Genomic DNA, 17847 nt, shown 5'->3' on the forward strand with positions numbered 1-17847 from the left:
GGACCAACACAGATGACGGCTGCTCCCGGGATGCACCAGCGGACGGAATAAATTCCCCGGGAACAGTGAGCGGGACGCCATAGACAAATACGGCTGAGGACGAAGCCAAATACTCCTTCGGGGCGGTCCGAATACCCGAAAACCCACGACAACGTATCCATCCATTCAGGGCCCGTGCGGCGTGCCATCAAAGTGGCCTTGAGATGGCGGTGGAACCGCTCCACCAATCCATTAGACTGGGGATGATAAGACATCGTGTGGTGAAGCTATGTCCCCAACAGGTGAGCCATTGCGGAACGCAGCTCTGACGTGAACTGGGCACCCAGTCGAAGGAAATGTCCAGCGGCACCCCGAAATGGGCAATCCAGTGGGCCACGAGGGCACGAGCACACGACAGGGCAGAAGTGCCCACGAGTGGAATAGCTTCCAGTCACTGCGTAAAACAGTCCACCACCGTCAGAAGATGTGAGACACCCAGGGATGGAGGCAGCGGCCCCACGATATCCACGTGAACATGGTCAAAGCGCCGGCAAGGCACTGCGAACTCCTGCACTGGCACCCGGGCGTGCTGCTGCACCTTCGATGTTTGGCACGGAATGCACGCCTGGGCTCATCGACCGACTTGCTTTCGCAACCCATGCCACATGAAACGTGCAGCCACCATCACGACCGTCGCATGGATAGACTGGTGGGTCAACCCATGAATGCGTCGAAAATCCTGCGACGACAGGCCGCCGGGACAACGGGCAGCGGCTGCCCCATGGAAACGTCGCACAGGACAGTAACGCCGGAGGGACCGAACGGCACGTCGTCCAGCACCAAACTGCAGTTCAGTCAGCTGGTATCTCCTCGTCCACCAGCTGTGCCACAGCCAAGGCGGAATAATCTATGCCTGGGGCCACGTCGAGGACGGCCTCATTAGCTGGGCGGGACAGGGCGTCAGCAACCAGGTTACATTTGCCTGCAATGTCGGTCGTGAATTCAGAGATTGCCGTGAGCTGTCGCTGCTGCTGAGCGGACCAGGGATCCGAAACCTTAGCGAATGCAAAGGTGAGGGACTTATGACCAGTGAAGGCAGTAAAGTCCCGGCCCTCAAGGAAATAGCGGAAGTGTCGCACTGCCAAGTGCAAGGCGGAGAGCTCCCGGCCGAACGCGCTGGACTTCCGTTCCACCGGGTTAAGCTGGCGACTGAAAAAGGCGAGAGGCCGCCAGTAAACGTCGAGTGACTGCTCCAGCACGCCACCGACCGCGGAGTCCGAGGCATCCACCGTTAGGGTTGTCGGGGCGTCGACCCGCGGATGCGCCAGCATCGTCGCCCGAGCCAACATTTTCTTCGCCCCGTCAAAGGCAGCCATCTTGTCATCGTTGCACTGCATGTCCCGCTGCTTACTAGTTAGCAATTGAAAGAGCAGCTGCATTATCTTTGCTGCCGCCGGCACAAATCGGTGATAAAACGTGACCATCCCTACAAACGCCTGAAGGCCCCGCACTGCGGAAGGCCACAGAAACTGGCGAATGACCTCAACCCTGTCCAGGAGCATTGCGTTGTGACAAGCGGTGACCCAGAAAGTCGATGGCATGGAGGCCGAACTGGCATTTATCGGGATTGATGACGAGACCATGCTCGCTGGGGCGCTGGCACAAGAAACGGAGATGGGCGCAATGTTCGTGCCGATGGATATAACGTCCATGTAAATGAAAAGGAAATCGAGTCCCCGACCCATGGTGTCCATCAGGCGTTGGAAGGCCTGTGCAGCGTTCTTAAGGCCGAAGGCCATACGCAAGAACTCAAACAAGCCGAAGGGGGTGATTAGAGCCGTTTCGGGTACGTCCTCCGGCCGCACGGGAATCTGGTGGTAACCTTCGAAAGTCAACCTAAGTCACCCTTCGAAAAGAACAGCACCAGCCAGATGGGCGGAGAAGTCCTGGATATGGGGAATGGGGTTGCGATCAGCGATGGTGGCGTCGTTCAGGCGGTGGTAGTCGCCACAGGCCTCCAGCCCCCGGAGGCCTTCGGTACCATGTGCAGCGGGGAAGCCCATGGGCTATCCATGCACCGGACAATTCCTATAGCCTCCATGTTACGAAACTCCGCTTTGGTGATCTGGAGCTTATCGGGAGGCAGCCTGCGGGCGCAGGCGTGGAGTGGTGGTCATGAAGTAAGGACATGGTGCACCACACCATGTTTCAGACTGGCCAAGTGGAATTGTGGAGTCAAAAATTCAGGAAAATCCCCCAAAATCTGGGCGTAAATGTTGTCCACTGCAGATGCTGGCTCAACTAGCTGATGAGGATTGGCATGGTGGACGCAACTAAAAGTGATTGCGCCCGCAGGAGGTCGGCGCCCAGCAATGGCTGGGACACGTCTGCAATGGTGAGAGGTTTCCCCTTAATCTCTTCCAAGCCAGGGAAAACAGACTTGACTTCTCTGTAGTCTTTCCTTACAATTGAACTGCTCCATCTCAGACAACACCCTGGTGAATCTTCTCTGCACCCTCTCTTTCGCCATCATATCCTTCCCTTGTGGTAACCAGAACATCACGCAGTACTCCAGGTGAAGTTTGACCAAGGCTGTATAAAGTTAGAGTACAACTCCTTCCTTTCTTTGCTCCTGTGGTACATTCCATTATTTCTAAACAGAGCCTTCAATTTTAAAAGCATGTTCATTATTTTTAAATATTGACTAACTCTGCTCCCAAGTGGAGAGATGTTTATGACGGTGGAATGCTGCAGGTCAAAAGCATGTTAACTGGAATGTTACATACACTTGCATAAAGGAATGGTCGTAGAGTAGGAAGGCAGGAGAAATCACAGAGGGGGAGCAACGAGAGAGCATGTTGCTAAACTCTCGTGGAAGAGAGGAGGAGAACGTCTTCAAAGTGGACATACCTTGAGGAGAAATCGCAGTGGAGCAACAAGTAGTATAAGAAAATAACTGCAGATGCTGGTACAAATCGAAGGTATTTATTCACAAAATGTTGGAGTAACTCAGCAGGTCAGGCAGCATCTCAGGAGAGAAGGAATGGGCGACGTTTCGGGTCAAGACCCTTCTTCAGACTGATGCATAAAGAGAAGGGTCTCGACCCAAAACGTCACCCATTCCTTCTCTCCCGAGATGCTGCCTGACCTGCTGAGTTACTCCAGCATTTTGTGAATAAATCGATGCATAAAGGAATATCTACGCTGTAGCTGCAGTATATTGGTGGAGCGAAAGCTTTTGCGCTAGTTGCTGAATTGATTTTCAACTACCTTAATAGTAACCCTGTCTCTGTGGGAAACTAGCCAGAGCTGCAGATGTGTTTTCCCTCTAATTTTGATCAGTATAAGTTCTAACACGTATCAAAATAATTGGTGGTTTTGGCTTGGAAGCATGAAGTAATTTGCTTTATCGATTTCCACACTTCGGAGTGCACGATTGGGTTCAGACAAAGGGTCTTGTTGCAAAACATTAAATGATTCTCTTTTTACAGATGCTGCCCTACTGTTTACAGTGTTTTCTACTTTAGTTTGTTTTCCAGCATCTGCATTTTTGTTTTGAATTTTCTGCACAAAACGGTGGATGTAGTCCATTATGAAGAAGGTGGTTGCAGTAGGGGAAAGAACAAACAATGATTAAAGCATAGATGTTCAATAATAATAACCTTTGGATCTCTTTTCATTTTCATTAGCAAAGAAAGAAATGAAAATTCATCTATATAATACTTTTCACAGAGCTATAATGTTCTTTGCAACTAAATAGAATGGTGCTGTGCGATCTTCTGCATTTACCTAAAATAATTCTCAGAATCTTAGTTTCTAATTTCTTCAGACACAACACTTCTGTCAGTGTGTCTGAAAGTGTTCTTTTAGAGGGAACCGTTCCCTCTGCAACTCCCTGGATAACTCATCCCTTCCCACGCAAACCACCCCATCCCAAGCTACCTTCACCTGCAACCGCAGAGTTGCAGCACCTGTTGCAATACCTCCTCCCTCGACTCTGTCCAGGAATCCGACAGACCAAATGTGGATATTGGGCGATCGTTTCGTTGAACACCTTCCTTCAGTCCGCGTGAACCTACCTGATCTCCCACTTGCCAAACACTTTAATTCCCCTTCCCAGTCCCACACTGACCTTTCCGTCCTGGGCCTCCATTGTCAGATTGAGGCCAAACACAAATTGGAGGAACTGCATCTCCTATTTCGCTTGGACCCATGCATTCCCTCGCCCTCCTTCCTCCCCCCACCCAAGTCGTACCAGCTTCAAAGTCGTCTTGTTGAGTCTCATTGTCTGTACTCGTTTTCACCTAGGCCCCAGCTAACAATGGCCTCCTTTATCATTGTTACTTTTTTAACAAATCTTTCATTCATTTTTTCTATATCTCTCTACATCACCGTCTTTATCTCTCGTTTCCCTTTCCCCTGACTCAGTCTGAAGAAGGGTCTCGACCCAAAACGTCACCTATCCCTTTTCTCCAGAGATGCTGTCTGACCCGCTGAGTTACTCCACCTTTTTGTGTCTATCTTCGGTTTATACCAACATCTGCAGTTCCTTCCTACACACTTTTGTCAGTGCGGCAGTACCAGACTAGAACATTAGGCGTCAGTTTAGAATTTGGTGCTTAAATCTCAGGAGTTGGCTTGAAGCCCACAATGACCTGAGCATCAGCTGACACATTAAGTACAAGGTAAGAGGTAATCTGATAGACATGATAAAAATAACAAATGGTTTTGCTGTGATCATTGTGGAAAAGCTATTTCTTCTAGTAGTTATCAACAACCAAGTAACATAAATTTGAGATTAATTAAGTGTAAAGAATGACAGGTCTCAACTTCTACTCTTTCATGGTTTAATATGATCCAGTGCACGTCTTCTCCTAAATTACTGTCCAGACCTTCAATCTAAGGCCACAACCAATTACCACCTGTTCTGTGAGACTCTCTCCCATAACGCCCCCTCTGTGATTTCTACTGCTCTCCGACCTTGGTCATCTGTTGCCGGTCCTACTTTGTTCTGGCCCTTTCTTACGTCCAATTCCCTCCCCACCACTTTCAGACTGGAGAAGGGTCCTGATCCAAAACGTCATTCATCCTTTTTCTCCAGAGATGATGTCTGACCCCGCTGAGTTACTCTAGCACTTTGTGTCTATCTTCGGTATACACCAGCATCTGCAGTTTCTTTCCACGCACCAATTAGCACCTGCATTTTGGAAATTTGTTAAACTTGGCCAGGTGGTAACAATTTTCCCCATCCTGAAAGTTGTCATTTTGTAACAACTTTTTCAACCATCTCCTTTAGTTCCTTTCCTAAGTAATGTTCTGAGCTGACATGACTTTTTATGAAACTCTTGTGACTGACCCTCAGCTGCATTAAAGTGGTTTGTCTATTCTTACAATTGTGACGTTGACAAAGGCATTTTCCAAACTTTACAGGACGATTACTGACAATAAAGCTGAGACGCAAAGTTTGCTGCAAAATTCACTAAAATTTAAAGAGTTTAATTTCATTCTGGAATTTTGCATTTATACAACCCTGCCTCTGAAAGTGGCATTTCATGAAACTAAACTTGATTTATTTTCTAACTTGCTACTGAGACATTGTAGGGTGAATAAGATAGTTTATGGCTAATGGACTTTCCCAAGAAAAGTCTGGTTACTTTACATGCCAGCCCACGTTCACATGGCTCCAGATGAATTTCTGGTAGCCCATAGTTACCATCATTGAAATGAAAGGTGCCATTCGAGACAGCAGGGTATTCCTCCTGATATCACTGGATTGAGAAGAGAAAAGAAAATCCTAGTTAAAAGGCTAAATGAGGAAAGTTACTTCAAATCCTTGAACATGGATATATTCATTCACAAAATTCATATCATGATTGATAAGAGTAACTGGTGGGGTTCATTGTTCCAAGGCAGTTGTAGGGTTAGCAGTAATACAGGCAGATAAAGGATTTGGGAAGCATTTTCACTGTAAAGAGGGAAGTGTTTTTTTGTTTAAGTGGTTCAGAGGGATTTTTGTGCATGATGGACAAAACACAAATCTGATTTCTCGCACTCCTTTCAAGATTTCTCCACTTTTAATTAAATGTCACCCTTGCCATTTCTGATTGATAAATGCATGGAACAATTAGTGTTTTCCAGATCCATTGCAGGTTCAGAAAGTAATGCATTTTTTTGCAGTTACAAGTGTTGTGAAGTGTTCACTGATCACAGTGAATCACAATTGATTTGATGATTTAGAAACTATTAATCATCTCGTATTGCTGGACGATAACTTGGGACTAACATCAGGCAATTCCTGGTACACGTAATGCACGGCCAGTCTTGCGACAAATTATATAAAATTCCTACATTCCACAGTATTAGGCTGTTAATTATATATGACGTACAAATTGCTTGGACAGTAAAACTGATGAATTGTGATTGTTCGTGTCTTGTTTAAGCTCGTGATTCAGCCACTTGAGTGACAGCTCTGGAAAATGCCATTAAACTGAAGCTTTAAGACAGGATAGTTTAAAAGATCATTTGTAACATCTCAAGTCATTTTCTTGTGTAGTGTACCATTTTGTTGTAAAGTGTTAAAATTTGTATTTTGATCATTATTCCTAACTCAGTTGGAAAATAGTGACCACATGACCAATTTCATTGGTTCCCCTGTCCCTTCCTATTCTATCTGAGATTTCACATATTCGGTTTATCTATTTACTAAAACTCGTTTGTTTGTTCGTTTGTTTGTTCCTGAACTACAGCCAAAACGGTACACAATAGCGCAACAATTTTATGCCCACCTTACTCACCGTCATCCCTTTGGTGCTAATGGAAGAAGTTTAATTGAAATCGATGTTATATTTTTTAAGTTATTCACATTTTAAAGTTTAAATCTATCTCCTAGGGGGAGGGAGGGAGGGAGGATAAGAGGGGTTGAGGGGGGAAGGGGAGGAGGGATGGGGAGGAGGGGGGAAGGGGAGGAGGGGGAGAGGGGAGGGGGAGGAGAGAGAGGGGAGGGGGGAGGGTGCTGCACCAATGCAGGAGAGGTTTGGGCCCAACGGGTCCACTTGATCTAGTAATATTTATTTCAGTGTTATCTGCACAGCTGTTCGGGTGAAATGTTATAGATTCTGCTTTTTTCAATCTCTCACCTTGCCGGAGATGCGATTGTTTTCCGGATCGTATCTCCAGTCGCTCTGCGGCCCAACATTATGGAGTTGGAGGCCTTGCTTGGGACTGACTTTGAGCCCCCATGGGGCGTGGACTTGCCATCTGAGCGTCCGATTCTTCGCCTGGATCGATGCTCCAACTGCGGCCTGCGGACTTTAACATCAAGGAGCTCACAGTCTCGGGTTGAGACCGAAGTCGGGAGCTCTAAGCCGCACGAAGTTCGACAAGCCCTGACCCAGGGTAGATCGCTCGCGGCGCATGGGGAGCTGAGATCCCCCCCCATGCAAGAGCTTGAACGCCCCGGCGAGGAAGACCCACCACCGGCTACAGGAGTCAAGAGTCAAGACCGTCCCTCCAACAGAAGGTTAGAGGCTCCCGACCACTGGAGGACAAAGAAGGGAGAGATTGAACTTTTTTTCGCCTTCCATCACAGTGAGGAATGCGGAGGAGTCACTGTGGTGGATGTTCATGTTAAATTGTATTTTGAGTGTCCTGTTGCTTTTTATTGTTATGACCGTATGGCAAATGAAATTCCTTGCATGTTGCAAAACATACTTGGCTAATAAAGTATGATTGTGATTGTGATTGATTGTGCTTTTGAGAAAACAACTTCAAATGTGATACATTTCTCCTCATACGTGTAAGGACTAAATGTACAATGGACACAGCACTCCAGAACTTTTTGTCTCATCTCTTTGTTTATGATAAGTTGAACCATGAGCTATTTATGTTGCGAAGCTCTATCTGTTCAATGTTCAATATATTCTTTTTTTTTTAATTGGTTGTGCAGTATTCAGGATTTCTGTGTGCCAAGGGTCAGAATGCTGGATCAAAGTACAATCTGTAGATAAACTGAGACCTATATTTTCTATTCCAGGAGAGTTTCCTGGAATAGAAAAAATAGAAAGAGCCAGCCCCACTCCAGTCACTCCCTTTTGTCCCCGCTCCCATCAGACAGAAAAGGTACAGAAGTTCGAAAACGCATATCTCCAGATTCAGGGACAGTTTATTTTCCGCTGTTATCGAGCAACTGAACCATTCTCACCAGCTAGAGTGCACTCCAGACCTCCCATCTACCTCTTTGGGGACATTTGAACTATCTTCAATTGGATTTTATCTTGCATGCAATGATATACCCTTTATCCTGTATCTGTACACTGTGGTCGGCTTGAGGGTAGTCATGTACAGTCTTTCCGTTGACTAGATAGCATGCAACAAAAAAAGCTTTTCAGTGTACGTCGGTACACATGACAATAATAAACTAAACTAAGCTCTATTAATTGTAAATTATCACCTTGTTTTACCTTTTTCAAATCTGACAGACATTTGAGTGTGACGTTTAGTGTGCTGTGTTTATGGTACTAGAATACATCCTGTTATATTGCAAATAGTAAGTCAAGTTTAAAGGCACTTTATAAGAAAGATTTTTATGTGAGATGGATCATATCTGATTAACGACATACTCCATTTAATCTTTATGCAAGACAAATCCATGGTCTTTCTAATGGTAGAGCAGTTAACATTATCCAGGTCCACTGGGTAATTAAAGTGTTTTCCTTGTTTGCACTATGTATTCTTTTGCTAAGGTGAAGTAGTTTCCTTAAGGCTATGAGACCTGCTTATTAAGTAAGTAAAGGTTGAGGTCATTCACTGTTTTAATTGTTCTTGGAATTTGACTGGGATTCATGAGCTTTGGTTTGGTGGTTAGAAGTGTGTAATTTGCTGAAATTGTTATGCATTTCAAACAAAGCTTAACTTCCACATCATGCACATTTATGGTTAATTTTATCTTGCATAGATCTTACTGAATATTCTCATTTATGTTTAGGTTGAAATTGCCTGCAAAAGCCAATCCATTCCTTAAGCAGCTTATTTGATTTAAATGAAAAATGATATCGTTTTTCAAAGCCTGTCAATTGCTTATTTAATCTAAAATGGCATTCAATCTAAGTGATTGTAAATGTTTGTGGAACAATTAACCCTCAGGCCAGTGAAATTGAATTGCAGCTTTACTGAATTATGTTTGGCAACATTTTTCAGATCAGTGAATTGTAGTAAGTTGCAAGAAAAATCCACCATTACTACTTAATTTAAAACTTGCACTACACTATTTAATTTTCCAGTTGAATTGAACTTCTACTTATTCATTCTGAGGGGCAATAGAGCCTTTCAATAGAATAAAGTACCTTTGCACAGACAACAATAAACAACCTTAAGATTGTCCAAGAAAACTGCAAGCAAAACTTGCTTTCTTTTAGCAAAGAACATTGTCTTTACAATATATGGGGATTTTTAATCTAGTGTTCCAGTATTAAGATACGATACGATACGATAAGACTTTATTGTCAGATCAAGTCTAAAATTTTTCTTGCATCTCAGCAGCTCTACTTGCAACATCAATAAAGACAAAGAATGTAAGAAAAGAAACGAGGATACATATATTCACCATAACATTACAATCACAAATGACAACACATTCAAGACCCTTCAACGTACATTTGATCTGGGATTAAGTTCTATGTTTAGTTTCATGATTGACTGGTTGCACTTTGCAACCAACTTGATCATTTAGGTTGAGAACTTGGCTATTAGGTACATGGGTATGATCATCAAACAAACGTCTAGGAAACTGATCATTTCAGGTGTTCTGCTGAGAAGCAGAGGATTTAGTGAGACATCCTAAAGCAATTCACATTAATGTAACAGACATTGCTTACACTGAGCCAGAGCAAAAGATATTGACAACAATGACAAAGCCTAAGACAAAGAGGTTAAGTTTCAATAAGCATTTTGAGTGAAGATACAAAATTTAAGAGAGAGGTATAGGGAAAGGGATTCCAGCACTTGATGTCTAGGTGCTGGAGGAACTCACTCAGCAGGTCAGGCAGCTTCTGTAGAGTGAAATGGACAGTTGTTTCTTAAGGGGTTGGAGAGGCTAGATGCGGGAAGATTGTCCCCGATGTTGGGGAAGTCCAGAACCAGGGGTCACAGCTTAAGGATAAGGGGGAAGTCTTTTAGGACCGAGATGAGAAAACATTTCTTCACACAGAGAGTGGTGAGTCTGTGGAATTCTCTGCCACAGAAGGTAGTTGAGGCCAGTTCATTGGCTATATTTAAGAGGGAGTTAGATGTGGCCCTTGTGGCTAAAGGGATCAGGGGGTATGGAGTGAAGGCAGGTACAGGTTACTGAGCTGGATGATCAGCCATGATCATATTGAATGGCGGTGCAGGCTCGAAGGGCCGAATGGCCTACTCCTGCACCTATTTTCTATGTTTCAGGTCAGGACCCTTCAACATGCGCAGTCGACTATTCCTTTCCCTCCACTAAATGCTGCTCGACCCACTGAGTTCCTCCAGCAGTATGTTTTCTTTTGCCCGAGATCCTAGCGTCTGCCGTCTCTATTGTCTCCATTAAAATCTCGCCACGTGAAGGTGCAGCCTTCGATTGGTAAGATGAAGGAAGTGGGAGGTGCACAGGAGGTCAGAGCTAACAAGTGATTATAATGCTGCAGGAGGACACTAAATTCCAGGGTTTATTATTTATTTGTTTGTCTGTTTATTTGTACATATAGATATATATTTGTGTAAGTGGAGAGAGAACTTTTTTTTGAAGGTAGACATAAAAAGCTGGAGTAATTCAGCGGGACAGGCAGCATCTGTGGAGAGAAGGAATGGGTGACGTTTCGGGTTGAGACCCTTCTGCAGATTGAAGCTGTATGACCTGCTGAGTTCAGACTTCAATATAAACTAGCGTCTGCAGTTCTTTCCTACACATTTTGAGAATATTTTTGTTGGTTGATTCCCTTGAATCTTGAAGTAAAAATGGGTGAGATAAGAATGAGAATTTTTAAATGAAATGGTTGTAGATTATGAAGTTCACCAAGTTTGTAATTGATGTCTGTAAAATATTTGGTACAGGTTAGGTACAAGCAAAGTGGATCAATAGGGGGAAGATGAGGCCAGCACGAGTGCATAGATTGATCAACATGTCAAGGCAGCAAATCCCTGGGTGAGGGCCTCAGCAGCAGTGAATGTAATGGAAATACGGCCTCCCAGATAAATAAATTCCATTCTTGGCTTCTAAAAGTTTCTCCCTTGAATACAATGTCATGTGTGTAAACTACCTGCCATTCATGGTTGCAGACTGGAGAATGTAATCTATCTACTCCGATTGCTGCTTCAGATTAATGTCAAAACTGTCTCTATTATTCAAGGTGAAAACTGCAATCTTATGACTTTGCCTTCTCAGTCAATTGCTGACTTTTCATACAGCACTATTATCTACTGTCACAATAGTTTTAACTGGAGATGTAATTTCATAAATGAAGCATTCTTGACAGTGTACTATAGAATAACAAAGGTTGGTTCCCCAACACTTGAGTGATACAATGCAGAACGGTATTTTAAGAATGCATTGTGATTCCATTCATCTAATTCCATGCTGGTGAAATTAATTTTAAAGTGCTCTTAAGTATCATTCATCATTCAGTTGAACGTCAAGTGCCGAACATGGGCGCTCATTAACCAGTCATCCAAAAGCCAGCTTACCAGGTGTGTCTACCTGATAACAGATCCTCAGTGCTTCGGTGGCAGAAAGATGACAGCAACTGCAGACAGCATTTGTAAATTGGTTGCAATTTGCAAATGGATGCAGACCTGAAGCATGAAGTTAAAACAACAGCAGCTGAATAAGGTATAGAAACAAGGAATTAAAAGGCACAAAGTGCTGGAGTAACTCAGTGGGCCAGGTAGCATCCCTGGAGAATATGGATAGGTGATGTTTCAATTCGGTTGAAGAAGGGTCTCGACTCAAAATGTCATCTCTCCATGTTCTCCTGACATATACTGCCTGACTTGCTGAGCTACTCCGGCACTAGTGTCTTTTTTAGCAGCTGATAGTTTTACATTTGCTTTGGAGAACAGGTAGCGCAGCGGTAGAGTTGCTGCTTTACAGCGAATGCAGCGCCGGAGACTCAAGTTCGATCCTGACTACGGGTGCTGCACTGTAAGGAGTTTGTACGTTCTCCCCGTGACCTGCGTGGGTTTTCTCCGAGATCTTCGGTTTCCTCCCACACTCCAAAGACGTACAGGTATGTAGGTTAATTGGCTGGGTAAATGTAAAAATTGTCCCTAGTGGGTGTAGGATAGTGTTAATGTACGGGGATCACTGGGCGGCACGGACTTGGAGGGCCGAAAAGGCCTGTTTCCGGCTGTATATATATGATATGATATGATAACAGCTAACAATTAAAGGGCCCTTATTATAAATGCACAATTGGATTCGACCACCAGCATTCAACAATTTAAAAAAAACTCAACACCATGAATAAAATGCGTTGAAAAGTTACTGATCAGTAAATATTGACAGTAAAGTAGATTTTCATCTATTAATTATATCATGCAATCTCGAAGAATGTATTTTAGTTTGCAGTTTATATGTTTCCACAGTTGACGACAATCTTCTCCCATTCTTAAAATCTGAAATGGACATCATAATTACAACTGGGCAAATTGTATCATCAGCTGCAAAGGATTGAGATCCAAATATCCTTTCATTCATAACTATTACTTTGTTTAGAATTATCCTTATGCCACTGGGAGTTGGTATAAAGATAACATTAAACAAAGTATTGCAACTGTGGATTAAAAGATGATCTTTTAAAAAGAACAAAGTACAATTTACTGACTTTTATACCAAAAAGGATAATTATTTTCAGGTTCGAAATAAACATTAGATTTGTAAGCAGTATGGCGAAACCATTCAAAACTGCAATTCTATAATCATCAGACACAGATGGTAACATGACTGTAGAAAGAATTGGAGCAGAAACTCCAGTCAATTTTTGTCTCATTTAAAACAGGGTATTGAAAAACGTGATGGTGTTACATTGCGCCAGAGTGCTGTAGTTTGCCTGGGATTTTGAAGACAAGAGGATTAATGGCAATGAGGATAATAAGCTTCCTAAATTCCCCACATTCCACCCCTGCTTCTATTCCTGGCCGAAGTGATTTGCACTGAACTGGGAAACCTGTCGCCTCAATTGAGATTAGCTAACTAAATCAGTGACCAGCAATTAATCCAAAGCCTTTTCTAGCCTTTATGGATCAATATTATATCATCCACTGAAAACTGCACCAGATGAATACCTTCTTCTATAAATTCAGACCAGGCATGCTGTCAAATATGAAAAAAAGAATGTTGCAAGGCTGCAGGAGGAGTAGGATCACAAAATTGACCATATTTCATGTTGATTTCAGGTTGTTCTTCAGCATCTGAATTGACATCCAACAAAGCCACTGATGTTGTGGAGCAAGTGTTTGAGACACTTCGAGGCATAGCGAGAGCACGGGCACACATGAAACAGTTCAAGACTTTATACAGTCCCGGTGGCAACACCCACCAGGTAAGGATATCAAAGGTAACTGAACAACTTTTGTTTATTTTTGTTGAAGCTTTTCAACATACGAGGGCAAAAAATGACAGAATAAAACATTGTACATTCATCATGATTCTTTCCCACCAAATTTTGTATCAGCAGTAAGCATGGTTACAAATCATTCAATTTCTTCATCAAATCATTAATATAAATTGTAAAGTGGTTGTCGTCCACACACTGATCCTTGCTGTAATTTTAGCATTCTAACAAGAAGGTGACCCATTTATCATTGTTGCTTTCTGTCCATTAACTAATCCTCAATATCTCTAATATCCTTTGAGCTCTAATCTCGTTTGATATTCTGTGACAGGGCACTTTACTAAATGCATTCTGAAAATCTCTGCCACTGGTTCTAATCTAGCTACACCCTCAAAATTCTCAAGTATATTTGTCAAACATTATTTCCCTTTTATAAATCCATGTTGATTCTGGAAGTTATGATTTTCTGCTACCTCAACCCTATCAGTAGGTTTTAGCAGTTTTCCTGGTATTGTGTCTAAAACGCCTCAATTCTAGGCATTATGCTTTAGGAAGGTTAAGAAGCTTTGGAAAGGGTTCAAAAAAGATTCAGTGGAATAGTTCTATAGATAAGAGATTATAGAGACGTGAACAGACAAAAGAAGCAGTGATTTTCTCTTTAGAGGAAAGAAACCAGAGGAGATTGGGCAGAGATGTTAAATCATGAAGTGTTTGAACAGGTAAACAAACTGAAGCTGTTTCCTGTTATCCAGAAGTGACATTCTTGCTTATGTGAATGTAAAAGACTCTGTTGCACTGTTTGAATAACACAGCAGATTTATCCAAGTCAACCAAGGATGACACAATGGTGCAGCTGGTAGAGTCAAGAGAGTGTTCATTTTTCTAAGCACGGTAGGTGAATCGAGGACCAGAGACATAGGTTTAAGGTGAAGGGGGAAAGATTTAATATGAATCTGAGGGGTTACTTTTTCACACAAAGGGTAGTGGGTGTATGGAACAAGCTGCCAGAGGAAGTAGCTGAGGCTGGGACTACCCCAATGTTTTTAAAAAGCAGTTAGATAGGCACATGGATAGGACAGGTCTGGAGGGATATGGACCAAACACAGGAGGTGGGACTAGTGTTGCTGGGACATGTTGGCAGGTGTGGACATGTTGGCCGGTGTGGACATGTTGGCCAGTGTGGGAAAGTTGGTCCAAAGGGCCTGTTTCCACACTGTATCACTCTATGACACCGTAGAGCATTTGCCTCACAGTCTGAAAAAGGGTCCCAACACAAAACGCACCTGTTCATGTCCTCCAGGGATGCTGCCTGACCCATTGAGTTACTCCAGCACTTTGTGCCTTTTTTGTAAACCAGCATATGTAGTTCCTTGTTTCTCCAAGAGGATATACCTGTTTTGAAGGGGAATGGCCACAGGGGTCACATGCACTCTCTGCCTACTCCCTTTTCTTATGGTCACCTATCTACCCACCTCCTGTACCTTAGGCATGACCAGCATGCCATAACAGGGGCGTGACTGTGGCACAGCAGTAGAGTTGCTGCCTTGCAGCGCCAGGGACCCAGGTTCGATCCTGACCACGGTCTGTGTGAAGTTTGTATGTTCCCCTTGTGACCGTATGAGTTTTCTCCTGATGCTCCAATTTCCTCCCACACTCCAAAGATGTACAAGTTTGTAGGTCAATTAGCTTTGGTAAAAATTGTAAGTTGTCCTTAGCGTGTAGGATAGTGCTCGTGTATGGGGTGATTGCTGGTCGACATGGACCCAGTGTGCCAAAGGGTCTGTTTCCGCGCTTTATGTCTAAAGTCTAAAAATAAAACTCCTATCTATGAACCACTCATTGTCCCAGATGATCCTGAGGTCATCCAGCTGCAGCTCCAGTTCCCTAAAGCAGGCTGTAAGGAACTGCACCTGGACACAATTCCCACAGGTATAATCATTAAGGATACCAGCAGTTTCCCTGACTTTCCACATCCTACAGGAGGAACATTGCACCATTCTACCTGTCACCTCTTCTTCCTCTGTAAATTGTGCCCCGTGAGGAGGGAGTGGATGAGAAAGTGGGATAACATGGAACTAGTATGATCAATGGTTAGCATGGACTTGGTGCGCCGACAGACCTGTTCTCGTGCTGTACCTTTCAATCACTTCAAACCTTTTTAACTCAAACATCACTCCTGGATTATCTGTCCATAGGACCTTGCCATGTTCAAGCGATGCAGTATTTGCCAATGAAGTACCGATCATTTGAAATGCTTATATGTAAAGTAAGCCATTGTTTCTATTCATTAAAAAAAATGACCATTCATTCATTCATTCATTCATGTTAATTTCAAAGTTTCATGTCATAATGCTTCAGTTACTGGGTGGAAACAGGTGTATTTGTGCATGGTATCACATCACAGGAAACCAAAGAGAGAACATAACCTTGCAGTGAATTTGTAAAGCTTTTATAAATGGTGTATTGAAAGGTATTGGGTAAATACAAAGGTATAGTATTACAAGGATATAATTATTTTTTAGTTACAACAGTGCACAAATACTTTCATTCCTTAAGTAACTAACCAGTGTTATATATCAGTGTTTGGTCTTACTTTAATAAAAGCCATGGAAGTGGTGGTCCTTGAGTAAATAGTTAGTGGATTTTTAAAAGTTAATTCGCACTGTCAATGCAATTATGAATTTGCCAAATTAATAGGTACAGAAAAACAGCGTGGCTTTGGCTAAACACACCAAATTAGCAAGCTTGTGGAAAAAATATTCAAGGCAATTTCCCTGCCTTTCCTAAAATTATTTCATTCTTAAGTGATGGCAGTCACAACTCCACTGTTAAATGCAATGAAATATTTTAGACTTTTAGACTTTACCTTTTGCAGATACTGTGTGGAAAAAGGCCCTTCAGCCCCCTGAGTCCACACCGACAAGCAATCACCCAGTACACCTGCACTCTCCTATACACTTGGGACAATTTACAATTTTTTTAACCAAGACCTGTACTTGGGAATGTGGAAGGACAACAGGAGCACCTAGCGAAAACCCACAAGGTCACAGGGAGAACGTACAAACTCTGTACAGACAGCACCTGTAGACAGGATCAAACCTGGGTGTCTGGCACTGTAAAGCAGCAACTCCACCACTGTGCCTCTTGTGCTGCTCTGCTGTTCTTAAATACACCACTATTGGTAGATTTAACTGTTCAAACTTAGCATTTTCAATGTGGTACAGTGGACCAACCACGTTCGCGTGAGTGCACTCATTATGAGACTGGTGCCTGAATAACAGCCGTGTCTACATCCTAAAAGTTCAGGTTTTCCATGATTTACGAAATCTCACTGTAACACCATTAACCCTTGTCTTCAACTAATGAATCTATTTTTTTGCAATAATAAACAGTGTCACACTCTGATCATGGGAATGCAATGGACAGAAATGCCCATGCATTTCACTCAGCTTTTGTAATGTACAACATTTTCCTTGGAAGAACATAACCTTTTCATAAATCAAGGAATAGCTGCAACCTATTGATTGTAAAGTGCAAAATTTATGAAAGGGTTAATATAAAAGCAATTTTTGCCTTGGATTTGAAAGCTTTCTTGAAATAGGCTGCAGGAATATCATGAACACATGTTTACTGCACAAATAATAATTGTAGGATCCATTTGTGTTTACTAGCTGTCTTAGCATATTATATTATTTTGTATCCTGCTATATTATTTTTGGACTCTTGGGGATTGTCGTGAGATGAATACATATATGGGCATTTTCTGGACTGGGAGGAACCAGAATTAGGAGGTTAATTGGGAACGCAGAGACGTGATGCGTCAGACGCGGAGAAGCTGTGGTGGGATACAATTCTTACCAGATTTATGACGGAAGAAATACAAATCTGTTTGTATCACTACTTCAATAAATGACTAATTAAAGTGAAATGTCATGAAGATCTCTCTGTTTTTGTTTGCGTCAAGAAAGATCACTCCACTCCTCCGTGAAGGTGGCAAGCGGAGAGGACTTCAGTGGGAAGGACTGAAGTTGCCACAACAATAATATTCTCATGCTCACAGTCCGTGCCTTCCCCGTGTTATTTCTCACTCTTCCTGCACCATCGACTATCAGCCCCTACCCCCCAACCCCATCTCCCTCTTTCTCTCTTCAATCCTAATATATATGAAGACCTGATTATCAGCACATTATTATTATCATTCACTGATGCATTTCACTGAAACTGTTACGGTTCAAATGTCTTGTTTTGAAATGTCACCTCATAAAACATGAAGTTGATGCATGTAGTGAAATTCATA

At 42.9% G+C, this 17847-nt stretch overlaps 1 protein-coding gene across 1 annotated transcript in view; it reads left to right on the forward strand.

Moving 5' to 3' along the window:
* scfd2 (sec1 family domain containing 2) overlaps positions 1-17847 on the forward strand; it is a 229179-nt gene that overhangs the window by 187334 nt on the left and 23998 nt on the right. The window contains exon 6 of the mRNA XM_078410453.1: positions 13393-13538. Within this exon, the coding sequence (XP_078266579.1) occupies positions 13393-13538 (146 nt within the window). The remainder of the gene's footprint in view (positions 1-13392; positions 13539-17847) is intronic.

This window comes from Rhinoraja longicauda, chromosome 1, assembly GCF_053455715.1.
Source record: "Rhinoraja longicauda isolate Sanriku21f chromosome 1, sRhiLon1.1, whole genome shotgun sequence".
Classification (NCBI taxonomy): domain Eukaryota; kingdom Metazoa; phylum Chordata; class Chondrichthyes; order Rajiformes; family Arhynchobatidae; genus Rhinoraja; species Rhinoraja longicauda.